We start from the raw sequence: 16682 nt of genomic DNA on the forward strand, positions 1-16682 counted from the left end.
CCTATGGGATCCAGCTAGCACCCTTAACTGCCAAGCTAAGGGCCGTCCCACCCAAACAGTTTAAAAGAAGCTGATTGGGGGTTGGCAGGTGACACGATGGTTAAGACAATAGACTCCCATATGGCTGACTACAATTCAAGTCTCGTACCTGGCAACTTGCATTCTCACTTTCCTTCTCTCTCTCTCTGGTCAAATTAAAAAAACAATAAAATAAATCATTCTAAATACATAAATAAAAATAAAAGAAGCTGATGAAATATTTTGTGCTTGTTCTAGCTAGTCAACTATTAATCTAATTAGGTAAGTTAGTTTGATTCTAATAGCTTCTGCTAACTAGGAGCACCGAATCTGGTGCTAAAATTAATTAATATAACAGAAATATCCAGAACTGGAGGTAGCATCTCCTGAGATGAGCTGGCCCTTCCCACCATACTGTATTTTCACAATTTATCCTTAGAAATCCTCTGAAGTCAAGCAAAACAAGAACTAAATGAACACTAACTCTGATAAAAGTCACATATTTACCCTTTACAGAGCAAAGCCATCAGTCACATGGGTTGCATTCACTACAAATGATACCGGCAACTTGTTATCTTTATGTGGGCAACGCTACCAGTCTTGATTGGGCTTATCATTTGAAGCAATACTCCATTTTAACATAAAATTTTAAAATAAATTCTAGTACAGCAAATTTAGATAGTCATTTACAGTTATTCTATAATTAACCTATGCTTTGGTTAAAGAAAAGGCTATCTTACATAACTCACCAAGTTACATAATGGCTTAGTTCAATTTAATGGGCCCATAATACTATTTGCAAAAATAGTTACAACCTGAATGTTATTACTAGTTCGTCTACAAATGTTAACACAGTTTCCAAGATTTGTAAATTTTTTATAGAAGGTAAACTAAAAGAACCCTACTCCCACCCCCTTATTGTAGTTTGCCACAGGGCTCATACATTTGAGTGGGGAGGGAGAGGAGAAATCACCCCCCCTGAGGAAGATGGCCATGCCACAATCCCTTCTCGAGAACTCCATTCTCCTCTCAGTATTCTGGGCATGCATGCACATGTGTCCAGCATGGTTTTGAGCCACCAGGTCCAGGACTTGAACCACTCAGTAAGCCATGTGGGATCCAGCCTTAACCTCCGCCCCACCTACTGCTCCCAAGAATCTCCATTTTTTGCCTGCTACTTGTCATTAAGACCCGAGAGGAGGTCAAGCTTCAACAAAAGAGTATAGTTTAATGTGATCCAACAGTTCCATTTCCAAATATGTAACCAAAATATTTATTCATTCATTCATTCATTCATTCATTCATTCATTCCATGGGTGGAAGGGGACAACCCCAATCTGGTCCTCACACCACAATCTACCTCATTTTAGCTGGTTGGGATTACAGACATAAGCATGCTCAGCATGCTCAGGAAGGTCTTGAGATGTGAACCTAGGACCTTCCCCCACGGGGGTCCAGTTGCACTACCACTGTGCCACCTTCTCTGGTTCTAGCCTAATTCTAGCCTAAAGTGTAAGCAGGGACTCAAAGAGATAGGTATACACCCATGTTCACAACAGCCTCATTCGCAATAGCCAAAAGGTGGAAGTAACCACAGTACCCACTATACATACAGGGAGATATTATTCGGCCTTAGAAAAGAAGGAAATTATGAGGCCAGATGGTAGCACAGCAGCAAAATCCAACACTCTGCAAGACTAACCCACGTGGGAAAGTTCCAATTTCATGTCTGGAGATCTCAATAACTAATCTGGACACATGGGTGCCCATGACCCACGGTTGAGGCTAGGGATGAACTGCAGCATCAGGACCCTGTTATGGGTGCTGTCTGTCTCAGTCTCTCTCTCTTTATCTGCCTGTCACTTGCTCATGCAATAGTTTAAAAAAACAAAAAAGGGACCAGCAAATGGTGTAATGGTGATGTCGGTAGAATCCCATGTAGTCAACCACACTGAGTCCGGGACACGGTGGCTTAAAACTCATGCCAGGCACATGTGGGTGCGTGCCCAAAATCCTGAGAGAATGGAGAAGGGATTGTGGCGTTGTCATGTCACATGAGGAGTGATGTCTCAGATTTTCTGTCTGTCTCTCCAGTGGGTACCTGCACCCTATAGCAAAAAGCTCTCTCTTAATTCTTTTTTAAAAGAAATTTTTTTAAACTTTATTTATTTTTTTATTTCAAGTTGACCAGAGAGGGACAGAGTGAGAGAGAGAAAAAGAGAGAGCAAGCCACCAGGTCCAGGACTCAAACCACGGTCGGCCACATTGGAGTCCAGCACACCACAATCCCTTCTTCCCCATTTTCCTCTTGGGATTTTGGGCATGCACACACGTGTCCAGCATGTTGTTCAAACTGGGACTCAGACTGTTAAGTTAGCCTTGTGAGATCCAGTTTCCTTAATCTCTATGCCACCTGCTAGCTCCAAGGATTTATATTTTAACACCACTATTAACGCTTCAATGGTATTAATGATTAAATGAAATTTATTAGTCAGTAATAGTTAACATTTTAAGCAGATACTAGGATCCAAAACAGATTATTCCTGGCCAATATATTTCGCTGTATATGTAGTTTGAAAAAAATGGGGGAGGCCTGGCAGGTGGTGTGGTAAAGGTGCTGGACTGTCTGTCTCTCCAGTGGGTACCTGCACAGACATGGCCAACCATGATTCAAGTCCCAGACCTGGCAGTTTGCTTTCTCACGGTTCCTCCTCCACCTTTGGCAAGCGTGTGTGCCCTAAAGCAAATCTTAAAAAAAATAATAATAATATTAAATAGAATTAAATAAATAATTTTCAAAAGGTGGGGGTGCAGCCAGTGGTGTGGTGGATAAGGAGGCTGAATCCCATACGGCCAACTTAATGGTTCGAGTTTCAGACTCAGCAGCTTAAAAAACATATCAATGGGGCTGGCCAGTGATGTGGTTAAGGATGCTGGACTCCCACATGGTTCACATCCTTGACCTCATGGCTTACTTTCTCACTTTCTTTCTTTCTTCTCTCTGCCTCTCTCTCTCTCTCTCTCTCTCTCTCTTTTTCTCACTCTAGCCCTCTCTGGTCAAATTTAAACAAATAAATAAATAAAAGTAAATAAAATAGGGGCAAACAGGTGGCATGGTGGTTAAAGGCGCTGGATTCCCATATGGCTGACCACAGTTTGAGTCTTGGACCTGGTAGCTTTCTTTCTCCCTTTCTGTTTCTCTCTCTCTGGCCAAATTAAAAATAATAATAATAATAATAATAAATGGAATTAAATAAATAAATAATTCTTTTTAAAAAGTGAATAAAATAATTTTTTTGGAGAAGTTTTTGCTATAAGGTGCGTGCGCTCACCAAAAAGACAGAGACAGAGAGACGGAAAGTAAGAAATCCCCCCCCAGGGGGGATGGCTACACCTCAATCCATTTTCTATTCTCCTCTCAGGATCTTGGGCATGCACATACATGCACCCGGCTTAAGTTTAAGCCACTGGGTCCGGGACTCAAACCGCGGTTGACCACATGGGAGTCCAGCAATACAGCCATTAGGCCAAGTGCTGGTCCCAATAAAATAGTTCTTTAAAAAAGAACACATCACGGGGCCAGCAGGTGGTGTGCTAGTTAAGGTGCTAGACTCACACATGGCTGATCATGGTTCAAGTCCCAGATCTGGCAGCTTGCTTTCCAACTTTCCCTCCATCTCTCTTTCTGGTCAAATTCGAAAAAATAATAATAAATAATTCTTAAAAAAAAAAAAAAGCCTGGTTATGTGCATGTGTGATGAAAAGCCCCAGAATAGAGAAGGGACTGCAGTGTGACCATCCTCCTGGGGTGTACTTTCTTATTTTTCCTTTCTCTCTCCATTAAGCACGCACTCTCTCTCTTCCCCCACAAGTGAGTGCATGCGCCTGTAAGCAAACAAACAAAAAAGATATTAAAGAGTAAGATATGACTATAAGGTAAATCCTATTCTTAGCTCTGAATCCCAAATTGCACAAGGAATGACCAATTACATTTCTCAAAAAACAATTCACTCTGTGACAATCTGGCTTTGAGCAGTCCTTAGCACAAGGTGTATCTGTGAGGGGGTCACAGGCAGCTATGATGGCTAACATAGTATAACCATGACCTACTGTTAAACAGGAAAGATTTGATTCGAGCATACTAGTACACAAGGACTGTGTAGAGACTAAGGAGCCCAATTCAGTCATAAGAACCTTGAAAAACAGGCAAAGCTAACAAACCAACTGGGAAAAAGGCTTTCACTGGTGCTTCACAACCTCACAACCCTTAGTCTACCCTGAAGGATTTCTTGATATAGAACAGATACTTCCAATTATGAAAATATATTTCCCATGAAAGTCTATCAAGGCGGAAAAGACAGTTACCAAGACAACCCTAAAACAGAAGCTCTATAGCCCAATTTAAGCCAAGAGGCTACCTCCAAATGAACCAGAGTGATGGAAGGAGAACCTTTCTGCAGGTCAAAGTTACTAAGTACTCCAGGAAATATCAAAGAAATATGCCTCAAGTTTAAGATAGAAATGGCTGGGATTAAAATGAGCCAAATCTCTTTTTGGATTAGGGAAATAGGTCAACGGCACTATAAAAGGTCAAAGAGAATAGTTTAGGAGCATTCAGCCTAAACATACTAGGAAGAGGATTGTACATGAATCCTATTATACTAGTAGTAGCAGCAGTCAGGATCAAGTGAGAGTCTAAGTACCACAGGGAAAGACCTGACAATTTGAGACCCAGACAAGTTAGAGATGAGTAAGACTAAGCCACATCACCATCCCTAGACTTAGACTTGAAATATATCTTATTTATTTTCCTTCCCTTTATTTATAAAAGCAAAAATCTAAGTACTGGCTCCATGGCCTGGTGCTTAAGGGAGCTAGATCCCACATGGCCAACTGCACAATTCAAATCCTGGCCCTAGAAGCTTGAAAAACACACCAGGTTGGGGCTAGCAGGTAGCATGGAGATTAACGCAGCTGGCTGACTACATGGTTCAAGTCCTGGATCATGGCTTGAAAACGTTAGGTACATATGCACACATGCTCAAAGTCCCTAGAGGAGAATGGAGAAGGGACTGCAACATGGTCATCCCTCCTGGGGGAATTTCTCACTTTTTCTATGTGTCTCTGCAAGTGCATACACCCTAAAGCAAATTAAAAATAATAATAAAAATAAATATTTTTAAAGTTGGCATTTTTAGAGATAAGCACTGGCAGTTTAGGGAAATTGTAACAGAGAAGGAAAGACTATTACAGCTCTGAATGAAGGTCCAGATTAAGGCAATAGTAACAGGAGTAGAAAAAGATTTGAGAGGTAACAGAGAAAGAGGAGACAAGAGCTGGTACTTAACTACATAGGAAATAAGAGAATCAAATAAACACCAAGTAAATGAAAGGGAGAGGACAAGGCAAGCATAACAGATTTATCAAGAGTTCTTTGGGTCAGCAGGTGGTGTGGTGGTTAAGGGTGCTGGACTCCCACACGGCTGATAGCAGTTCTAGTTCCCAATCTGATGGGTTTTTTTTTTCTCTCTCTCTCCCCGCCCCCCCAGTCAAATTAAAATAAATAAATAAAATCTTTCATAGCTGCAATATTTAAAATTCCCACCCACCCCATCCTATTCCCTATCACAAGTCACTAATTCATTCTGCTTTAATCTTTAAAAAAAAAGGACCAGCAGTTAGCGTAATGGCTATGTCGCTGGACTCCCATGTAGTTGACCACGGTTCAAGTCCAGACCCGGTGGCTTAAACTCACACCAGGCATGTGTGCATGCATGCCCAAGATCCCAAGAGGAGAATGGAGGAGAAGGGATTGCGACGTGGCCATCCCCCCTGGTGTGTGGTAATTTCTCACTTTCTATCTCTCTGTCTCTCTCTGTCTTTCTAACGAGCACACCCTATAGCAAAAACCTCCCAAAAAAAAAAAAAAAGAACAGGATGAAGAAGTGGAGGAGAAAGGATTACAGCATGACCGTGCCCCATTAGGGATGCTTTCATGCTCTTCCTGTCTGTCTCTCTCTCCGGTAAACACACATGCCTTCTGGCGATTAAAAAAAATTCCATCAGGGCTGCCCAGTGGCATGGTGTGGTCAAAGTCCTGGACCCCACATGGCGAACCAAGGTTTGTGTCCCAGACCTGGTGGCTTGCTTTCCCACTTCTCCTTTCTCTCTCTCTGGTCTAATTAAAAAAATAATTGGAAACAGCACATGATATCATGGTTATGTCACTGGACTCCCCATAATCAACCACAGTTTGAGTCCAGACTCAGCAGCTTAAAACACACCAAGTGCATGTCTAAGATCCCAAGAGAAGAATGGAGGAGGGATTGCAGCATGGCCATACCCCTGGGAGGTGATTTCTCACTTTCTAGCTCTGTCTTTCCAGTGAGCACATGCACCCTATATCAAAAAAATCTCTCAAGAAATAGCATACAAACAAAAATTAAACAAATAAATAATTCCTTGAAAGAAAAAAAAAAAAAGCCACTAGTATAAGCCCAGCCTGGTAGTAAAAGTAAACTGCTGTAATGCTGGAAGCCACGTGGCTTACCACAGGTTCAGATCCCTGGGTCGGTCTGAAAAATACACCAGGCACTTATGCACATGCCTAATATCCTGAGGAACTGGAATGCCGCAGGAGAACAGGGTGTGACGTGATCCATCCAGAGTGCTTCTCTCTCTCTCACTGCCACTGTCTCTGTCTCATGCATACAAACGCTCTTCACCATAAATAAAACTCAAATAAGGTTAAAAAAATAAATGTAGCAGCTTCAATGTAATGGAGACTATTTTTCAACATTTGTGTTTACTGAGTTTTGTATAGTATATATTAACTGTAAAATACCTGAACTTTTTTTTTTTTAAAAAATAAATGACAGGGCCAGCAGGTAGTCTAGTGGTTAAGGTGTTGGAATTCCAAGTAGTCAACCCCAGTTGGTGGCATGAAATTCACAGCAGGTATAAGTGCATGCATGCCCAAGATCCCAGGAGAAGGGAGGAGAAGGGATAGCAGAGTGGCCATTTTCCCTCTCACTGTCTTCGCATCACTCTCTCCATCTATCCCCAAAGCCAAAAACAAACCTCTTTTTAAAAAGTGAGAACTGGTCTTTTCTTCCTCTGACTACTCAGGCCCACTCCTACCTCTCAGGAGTGTACCTTGGCTTTTACTTAAAACTACCTTCTTCTCCTTTTGCTACTGGTGTGTTTTATTCAATTTTTTGAATCACCCAAAACCTGGTATCACCACAGAATCCAAAGTGCAACATACACTGTGGCGAGCCAGGCTGGGAGTCCGCTGCCTTAGCCTACTCCAATCCCATAGCAAAGACTTATTTGTCTCTGTTGGAAAACATGAAGAACCTAAGCTATAAAACTGCAAATGACCCATACAACAGGGTTCTCAACCCCTTGGGACCTTCCCTGAATCCTACCAGGAGTCATCCAATGGCAATGACAGCCCTTTCACCAACACACCTCAGGACCACCACAACAACCAGCCCTGGGTCCCACTCTCTCACCAGATCAGACAGAACCAGAGTTCTGTGAAGTCCAATAGGTGGAGCCAATGCCCCTTTCCAGCAGGAAGCAGTTACAGAAGACAGACCACCCACCTTCAACTCCCCCAAAAGATTTATGGGAATTATGCCTCTCAGGGTGAAAATGATGCCAATGTGGCTAGATAGAAAAACCTATCAGGGGACCAGCGGGTAGCGTGGTATTTAAGGATGCTGGACTCCATATGGTCAACTATGGTTTGAGTCCCGGACATGGCAGCTTGCCTTCTCACTTTCTCTCTCTCTAGATCTGTCCCTCTCTGGTCAAATTAAGAATAAATAAAGTTAAATAAAATAATTCTTTAAAAAAAAAAAAAAGAAAATCCTATCAGAGCAATAATTTCCCACCCAACATAACGTAGGCAGCAGATTATCGGGAGATGTCCGGCTCATTAAGCCACACTTGACAGAGCCAATGAGATCCCTGGGTCGGTCTGAAAAATACACCAGGCACTTATGCACATGCCTAATATCCTGAGGAACTGGAATGCCGCAGGAGAACAGGGTGTGACGTGATCCATCCAGAGTGCTTCTCTCTTTCTCACTGCCACTGCCCAGTCAATTATCAACCAACATAGCCAAGATTAAAAAATTACAAACTGGGACCAGCAGATGGCGTAATGGTTACATTGCTGGAATCCCACATAGTCAATCATGCTTCCAGTCCTAGACTTGGTGACTTAAAAACTCTTATCAGGCGGGACCAGCAGTTAGCGTAATGGCTATGTCACTGGACTCCGACTTAGTCGACCGCGGTTTGCGACGCCGGGCGCGTGTGCCCGCGTGCCCAAGATCCCGAGAGAATGGAGGAGAAGGGAATAAGGTGTGGTCATTCCCCCTGGGGGGTGATTTCTTGCTTTCCGTCTCTCTCTGTCTGGCCTCTCTCTGTCTGGCGGGCGCACACACCCTATAGCAAAAACCTCTCAAAAAAAAAAAGAAAAGAAAAAACTCTTATCAGGTGCATGTGCCTCCATACCCCCAAGATCCCAAGAAGAGAATAAAGGAGAAGGGACTGCGCGTGGCCATGAACCCTGGTGGGTGAGTTCTCGGTTTCTGTCTCTCTGCCTATCTCTCCGGCAAGCACACGCACCCTATGGCAAAAATCTCTTAGGCCGGCAGGTGGTTGTGGTGGTTAAGACACCGGACTCCCACATGGCCAATCATGGTTCAAGTGCCAGACCTAGGAGCTTGCTTTTTCACTTTCCCTTTTTTTTCCTCTAATCAAAGTTAAATAATTTCTTGGGGGACCAGCAGTTAGCGTAATGGCTATGTCCCTGAATTCCCATGTAGTGGACAGCGGTTCAAGTCCTGGACCCAGTGGCTTAAACTCACGCCAGGCGCATGTGCATGCGTGCCCAAGATCCCGAGAGGAGAATGGAGGAAAAGGGATTGCGGCATGGCCATTCCCCCTGGGGGTGATTTCTCGCTTTCTATCTCTCTGTCTCTCTCTGGCTTTCTGGCAAGCGCACGTGCCCTATAGCAAAAACATCTCCAAATAAAAATAATAATTATTAGTAATAATATTATTAATTAGTAATAAAAAATTGCTATAGGGTGTGTGCACTCATCAGAAGGAAAGTGAGAAAGCAATCCCCAGGGAAGATGGCCATGCCACAATCACCTCTCCACCATTCTCCTCTTGAAATTATAGCCAGGTATGCACACATATCTGATATGTTTTTCAAGCCAACAGATTCACGTTTTGAACCACACAATTAGCCATGTGGGACCCACCAGCCTCCACTGGCTGGCCCTTGACTCACCTTAAGTCTTTCTAGAGGAGTTAACTTAGTTTTCAAAACAATAATTCTTTCATTTTGTAATCCTATTTTGTTGTTTTTATGCAACTTTGTATTAACTTGTATAGCTGCAATACAAGTTGTCATAAAGTGATCCTTGGCAAGTATGTAATTCAACTGATGGGAGTAATGCAGTGTCTGTAAGTTATAAATGAGTGAATAAATAATTTAAATAAATAAATAAATAATAAAAAAGAGAAGGGAGAGGGGCCAGCAGGTAGCATGGCCAACCGCAGTTTGAGTCCTGGACCTGGACGCTTGCTTTTTCACTTTCTTTCTCTCTCTCCTCCCCAACCCTTATCAAACTGAAAAATAATAATGATTAATAAAATTAAGTTAAATAATTCTTTTTTTTTTGCGGGGGGGACAGGGGGGTTTGCTATAGGGCACGTGTGCGCCAGACAGAGAAAGAGACAGAATGCGAAAAATCACCTGGGGGTGATTTTCGGGGTGGGGCTGGGCATGCTGCAATTCCTTTTCCATTCTCCTCTTGGGATCTTGGGCACGCATGTACATGCGCCCAGCGTGAGTTTAATCCACAGGGTCCAGGACTCAAATTGTAGCCGACTACTTCGGAGTCCAGCAACATAACCATTATGCCATCTGCTGGTCCCTAAATAATTCTTTTAAAAAAAGGGAGTGACGAGGATGTATACTAATCTAGTGAACTGATTAGATTTCTTAACTAATATCCTTATTGTAAGAGATCTAAATCCACTGCTTATTGCTCCTATTGTACTTGGAATGGTTCTGGCATATAGTATTTGCTACTGTATTAGCATTACTATTCAACGAGGTACAGGTACAGAGCAAGGGTGAGCACCCACCTACTTACAGTCTCCAGAAACAACATATACCTGTCTCTGACTTGTCAAAAGGGAGCAGCGCAGGACGTATAAACTGCCAACAACTCCTGACTACAAACATAGGAATACAAGATATAGTCTGTTAGCTTCACATTGCTAGAAGCAGATTAGTCAGTCTTGAAGAGTTGTTTTTTGGTTTTTTTGTTTTTTGTTTTTTTTAGAGACATTTTTGCTATAGGGCATGTGTGCTCACTGGAGAGACAGAGACAGAGAAACAAGAAGCAAGCAATCACCACCACCACTTCCCCAGGGGAATGGCCACACCACAATCCCTTCTCTATTTTCCTCTAGGGATTTTGGGCCTGCACACTCATCCAGCCTGAGTTTCAATCCACTGGGTGGAACCCAAACCATGACCCAGAGATGTAACCATTACACCATCTGCTGGTCCTAAGGAAGATTTTTTTTTTTAAGGTAGGCTAACCCAGCAATAGGATGCTAGATGCTGCTGCTTAGCAGGCTGAGGCCACACGAGAAGCCCAGGTTTAACTCCAGGCCCACCCTAAAAAATCAGGACAGTGGTGTGTGCCTGTGGTGCCTGCTACTCAGGAGCAAGGCAGTAAGATCACAGCATATTGAGACCCTATCAAAAAATTAAAAGTAAGGTTGGGACCAGCAGTTAGCGTAATGGCTATGTTGCTGAACTCCCATGTAGTCGACCGTGGTTCGAATCCCGGACCCAGCGGCTTAAACTCACGCTGGGCGCGTGTGCGTGCGTGCGTGCCCAAGATCCCGAGAGGAGAATGGAGGAGAAGGGATTGCGGCATGACCATTCCCCCCCGGGGGGGTGATTTCTCGCTTTCTATCTCTCTGCCTCTCTCTGTCTTTCTGGTGAGCGCACGAGCCCTATAGCAAAAACCTCTACAAAAAAAAAAAAAAAAATTAAAAGTAAGTAGTTCACATAAGTCAACAAGAATTGAACTAGATTCACAATCCAATCTAATCTTACTCAAAACTGCTAAGAGAATGGTTTTAGGTCCTCCGAAAAAGTGGTAGCTAGACTAGGAAAGGAGCCACTACAGGCTCCTCAGGGCACCTTAGAATATTTCCCCTATGGGACCAGCAGGTGGCGTTGTAGTTAAGGCACTGGACACTCCCACATGGCCGACCAGGGTTCTAGTCCTGAATCTGGTGGCTTGCTTTCTCACTTCCTCTCTCTCTCACTCTCAACCTCTGTCTCTCTCTGGTTAAATTAAAAAAAAAAAAAAAAAAAGAATGTTTAAATGAAATAAAAAAATTATTTTAAAAAAAGAATATTTCCCCTATCATCTACTCACAAATGACAGAAAACATCAATTTTTTAAACAAAAACCACATAGTGAATCCCAAAGCCCAAAACAAGTTACTTGATTTTCTAGTTATAATGAAGTAAATAGGCTAAAAGAGATAGGATGCATATAAATGCATTATGCAAGAAAATTAAAATTTTACAAACAAAAACCTCATATATTGGACCAATTGGTGGCATGGTGGTTAAGGCAGCAGGATCCCACGTGGCTGACTACACAGTTTATGTCCCAGACCCAGGTGCTTGAAAAACATACCAGATAGGGACCAGCAAATGGTGTAATGGTTACGTCACTGGACTCCCAAGTCATCAACTATGGTTCAAGTCCCAGACCCAGTGGCTTAAAACTTGTGCAGGGTACACATGCGTGCGTGGTTGTGGCGTGACCATCCCCCCAGGGGTGATTTCTCACTTCCGGTCTATCTGATACATGCACCCTACAGCAAAAGACTCTCTAAAAAAGAAAAGAAAAATACATCAGGCGTGTGTGCATGTGTACCCAAAATCCCAAGAGGAGAATGGAGAAGGAAGAAACTGCAAGGTAGTCATCCCCACAGGAGTACTTTCTCATTTTTTCTCTCCTCCCCTCTCTCTTCATGTCTCTCCAGCAAGCACACACGCTCTACAGAAAATTAAAAAACAAAAACTGAAACTAACATAAGTAATAAATACCTTAAATATAAGGAACAAACACAGAGACATAGCCATTTTGTTTTAGCCTAAGCTTTATGATACAAACTTTTCTGCAGGTGTAAAAAATGTGGAGTGACATGACAGAAGATTACTATAACCTTTAGTTCCAAGACTGTAACTACTTGTAACACTCTTGTCCACTAGGAAAGACTCCACAGTAGCACTGGTTTTCTTCCTTCTATAGATGTCAGAAAGTACTGAAATGTTATGAATAGTCAGTTGAAACTCAAGACATAGGCCATGAGGCTGCACCAGCCCACTAGATGGCACCATCTCGGAGAAGTCACTCCCACTTGGAGCAAGGAGGGCTGAAACCTCTCCTGATCTTTGCAAAACTGAAAGCTGTCATCAACACAGTGATATCCTCATTGGGAAACTATGACCTATAATGAGGAATTCTAAGCCAGGAGGAATTTTTCTTTTAAAGAATCCTTTCCTCTCAGTACTATCATCCCCGCTCCACCCTCATTTCTAATGAATGATCTGAGAGGTACAATGTCTTGCAGGTAAAGGAAGTTGAACAAAATGAAGATTTTCTTTACCTATTCCTACAGACCACAGAATAATTTACATTCTTGATTTGTTTGTTTTCAAGTAGTTTTGCTACAGACAACAGAATACTCTCTTGTGAGTCCTTAAATAATACATTTACTGTAATCAATACACTAGAAACATTAAAGTAACAATAAAAACAACTGCATATGGGTGATTTTCTTTCCCTGTACAGAGGTTTTTTCCTGATGCCTCAGCACATGATTTTAAGTTGAATGTAAGCAGCAAAATTCAGAACATCACTCATTCTACCACATATGTCCTACCCCATCAAAAGCATACTTGGATACAGCCATCACCGACCTAAAAGACAAAGGCCAGGGTTTAAACTATGTATAATTTGCTTGGTAGGTCGGAGACCATTTGAACAGAAATTTGGATGTGAGCCTTATGTTGAATTTCCAAGTTAAAAGACACATCAAAGGTCATCATTAAGTAATCAAATGACCCAGAGATCAATTGAAAACTCAAATACACTGCTCATTTCTATCTGAAGCTACTTCACCTAGATCAGACTATTTCTATCTGTACATGTAACTTCCATACATAACGCTCAGGAGTAAAGGCACCCCAAAGTGACACAAAAGTCAGTTATCTCGTTAAAGTGGCCCAAGATACCAAGAATTAATGTGTAACAAGTCCTGTGTCCCACAGCCCCTGGTCACAGCTCCAATCCAGCCCTCATCACAGCACCCTCCCTCTTCACCCCATCTCTCCTCATACAGCAGGTATACAGGTGCTGTGCTGAGGAGTCATTCCTAACGCCTTGCACCGTGTCCAGCATGCAGCAGGCACTCAGTATCCGCTGAATGAACGAAAACCGTCACGCTATCCAGCTCGTCAAAAATATGGGACCCATAAAAAAAGCCATTTTTTCTAATTAAACCTTTACACACACCTTCTCCTGGAAAAGCTATTAACCAAAGCATGAGACTAATACCTAGGTTACCAGGACATAGGATTTCTTGAAAAGCACCGAAAGAAATCTGTCACCTTGATTACTGAACTACAATTCAACTGTTCACACATCTCAAGCCCAAGGAACACAACAATCTTGGCTCAGTGAAGCTTCTATATAAAACATCATAAATACACTTTACAGACTGCACTAAAAATCACCCAATGAGAGCAGAGGGATGCACTACCATAGTAGGTACACAGCGAGGCACAGGAAGCCATAATATGGCTTAATGTCATACTCGCCCATAGTAGGGGCTTACTCCTATTTTATGTTCCTGTGACAAAGTAAAAACAGTGAACAAGAAGGCAAAATAAGAGTGAGAAAGCAGTCTGGGGACCAGCTAATGGTGTGGTGGTTAAGGCGGTGGGATTCCACACGGCTGACTGTGAGGTTCAAGTCCCAGACCTGGTGGCTTGAAAAACACACTGGGCATGTGTGTGTGCACACAAAATACCGAGAGGTGAGTGGAGAAGGGATTGTGGTGTAGCCATCCTCCCGGTAGGTGATTTCTGAGTTTCTCACTTTCTCTCCATCTCTCTCTCTGGTGAATGCATGTGCCCTATACAAAACTGAGGAAAGAAAACAAAAAAATGAAGCAGTCTTGGGGAAGGGGGGCGTGCAACCAGAGGAATCTGCTGAACTACAGATGTGGAGAAATAACTCTACAGAGACAGAGCTTTCAATACCATATAATATCCCAAAAGCCAGTGTAATGAAGCTACACAATGCCTTATAATTAAAATGTTTTCTAAGTGACTGAGAACTTTTTATAAAACATGACAGAATATGTTAGTATCCTTGCAATAAAACCCATAAGAAATCTTTTCTATGTTAAAAGGGAAAAAGAAGCAGATACTCCCAGACAGACCACCTTCAAATGGACTATTAAGTGATCACTAGAACAACTAGAATTTAAAAGTTCACTGGAACCAGGAGCCAAACCTTCTGCCCTGTGATCTATCAGCACGGTCCACCCAAACTCACAATCATTAGTTAAATGTGTTTAGTGTATGAACAGTGTGCTCACTATCATCATTTTACTCACCTTACTAACACCAACTCCAGTAAACCTGGCCTCTAGTAATTCCTGCCGTCGTGGGTCCAGGCTATGCAATTCTTCCATCATTTCTACTGGAAAAGGAAAAAGCAGGCCATGAAACCACAGAAACTGAGATGTATGGAATCAGTTTTGTTTATGACAACACTCAGAGGTTATCCAACTCAACTAGTTACATACAGGCAAACCTGGAGTAAACACATCACAAAAGTGATAAACTACAACACACTGCAACAAACAGTAATAACACATTTAAAGTTATACAACAGCTCACAAGTCCTCTTCTATGGAAGGTCACTTATGTTTTCCTTGGTTCTAATTTAACTTGAGGAAGAGAAAAAAAAAAAAAAAAACATCAACCCCTTCACATAATCTTTGTAAAAACTGGAAGAGAAGTTAAAAAAAAACAAACAAAAAAAAAAAAACAAGGGCTAGCTTACAAAAAGAAAACCCTTTCTATCAACCTTTGTATCTAGTTAAGCACTTTCTTTTTCTAAAGTAATTGTTAAGTTTATTTAGTTATTTTTTCAGTGAGAGACAGGCAGAGAGGAACACCTTCAATGGGGTGTTCTTACATGATCCACACTTCACCCTTGGCCTGGTGTAGGCAGGGAAACTGCAGGACCTGAACCCATACCTTCCTATATGGCTTCAGCACTGAGGAATACTGCATTACCACTCTGACACCCATGGATGGCCTAGCTAAGTACTTTCAGGTATTTCTTTCCCAAACACACAGGAACTAGTTTTTAAACTAAAAATATGAATCATTACTAGTAATTTTAAAAGAATATAGCATGAATCAGAAACTACAAATAACTTCAAATAATCCCATCATACAGCTTTCTCTAATGAGCACACAGCAGCTCATGAAAAAAGATTTTTAATTTAATAGAGAACCCATGGAAAATCATCAACCTCAATTCACTCAGGAAATTAATAAAACTCCATAACACTCCCTTTACAAAAGCTTCTTCTGACTACTCTCTCTGATCACTAGGTTTCTCTGGACTCTGGACATCTGCTTTTAGCACTCCTTCCAAGCAGGGAGGGGCAGAAGGACACCATTTTTAAACTCCTTCCATGACCAATGAATTCACAGACTACCTTCAGCAAATATATTCATCCTTTGCAAGAGGATCAACTCTTGCATGATCCATTGAACATCGCCTCTTTAATATTAAAAGTGAAAAAGGGGCACATATTATTACATAGAACTCCTCTGAACATATTAGTTACTGAATGACTGGTGTGATTTTAAAGTTCATTGAAAACATGCATTCAACATTCTACTCTTCGCTCTAACAACTCCACAATTTCCAGTAACAACCCCTCCAAGTCCACCAGTCTCATTTCCCTTCCCAAATCGAGAGTCTGGGGAAAAGGGGAATGAAACGGTGACAAATTAAAGTTTCATCTGCATATACAAGTGCAGCTTAGAGACAGGATTAGGAAATTCTCAGAAGGGCAGGAAGGCCTCTTTAATAAAGGAAACAGAAAGGGAAAAAAGACTGAGCGAGCGAGTTGCCCAGAGTAAGTGGCCTTCCTCGCCTCTCGCCCTGGCCCTGATCGAGGTCGGAAAGGCAGTCTCTCCCAAACCCCAAGGTCTTTCCCAACATTTCCCAAACGTCCATCCCCAGGCCTGGCCCGGAAAATGACGCCCCGGCGGTTATTCCATTTAATGTCAACTCATGTTAAGGAAATATCCACTCCGTCTCATTCCAGCGGGCCTCGGACTGGGATCCTCCCTGCAGCCCAGCAGGGAAGCAGGACCGATGGGGCCTGGCCCCAGCGCCCCTCGCCGGCTCCAAACTTTCCCCAACTCCAGGCCCACCTGTCACGGAGGGAGGGCGGGCCAGCTCTCGGGGGCGCCCGGGAGGCTGCCGGGGCCTCCA

General features: G+C 42.5%; 1 protein-coding gene across 2 annotated transcripts in view; it reads right to left on the reverse strand.

Moving 5' to 3' along the window:
• LOC102484392 (serine/threonine-protein kinase tousled-like 2) overlaps nt 1–14887 on the reverse strand; it is a 47475-nt gene extending 32588 nt beyond the window's left edge. Inside the window, exon 1 of one of the 2 annotated variants that reach the window (XM_014591839.2) lies at nt 14776–14882. Coding sequence is in view for 1 of the 2 variants with exons in the window: in XM_014591838.2 (XP_014447324.1) it covers nt 14776–14856 (81 nt within the window). In the remaining variant the exon portion in view is untranslated. Of the gene's footprint in view, nt 1–14775 lie in introns of both variants that reach the window. The other variant, XM_014591838.2, reaches the window with a different exon arrangement.
• Nucleotides 14888–16682: the final 1795 nt, after the last annotated feature.

The sequence above is a fragment of the Tupaia chinensis genome, unplaced genomic scaffold (genome assembly GCF_000334495.1).
Source record: "Tupaia chinensis unplaced genomic scaffold, TupChi_1.0 Scaffold000624_1, whole genome shotgun sequence".
In the NCBI taxonomy this organism is placed as follows: domain Eukaryota; kingdom Metazoa; phylum Chordata; class Mammalia; order Scandentia; family Tupaiidae; genus Tupaia; species Tupaia belangeri.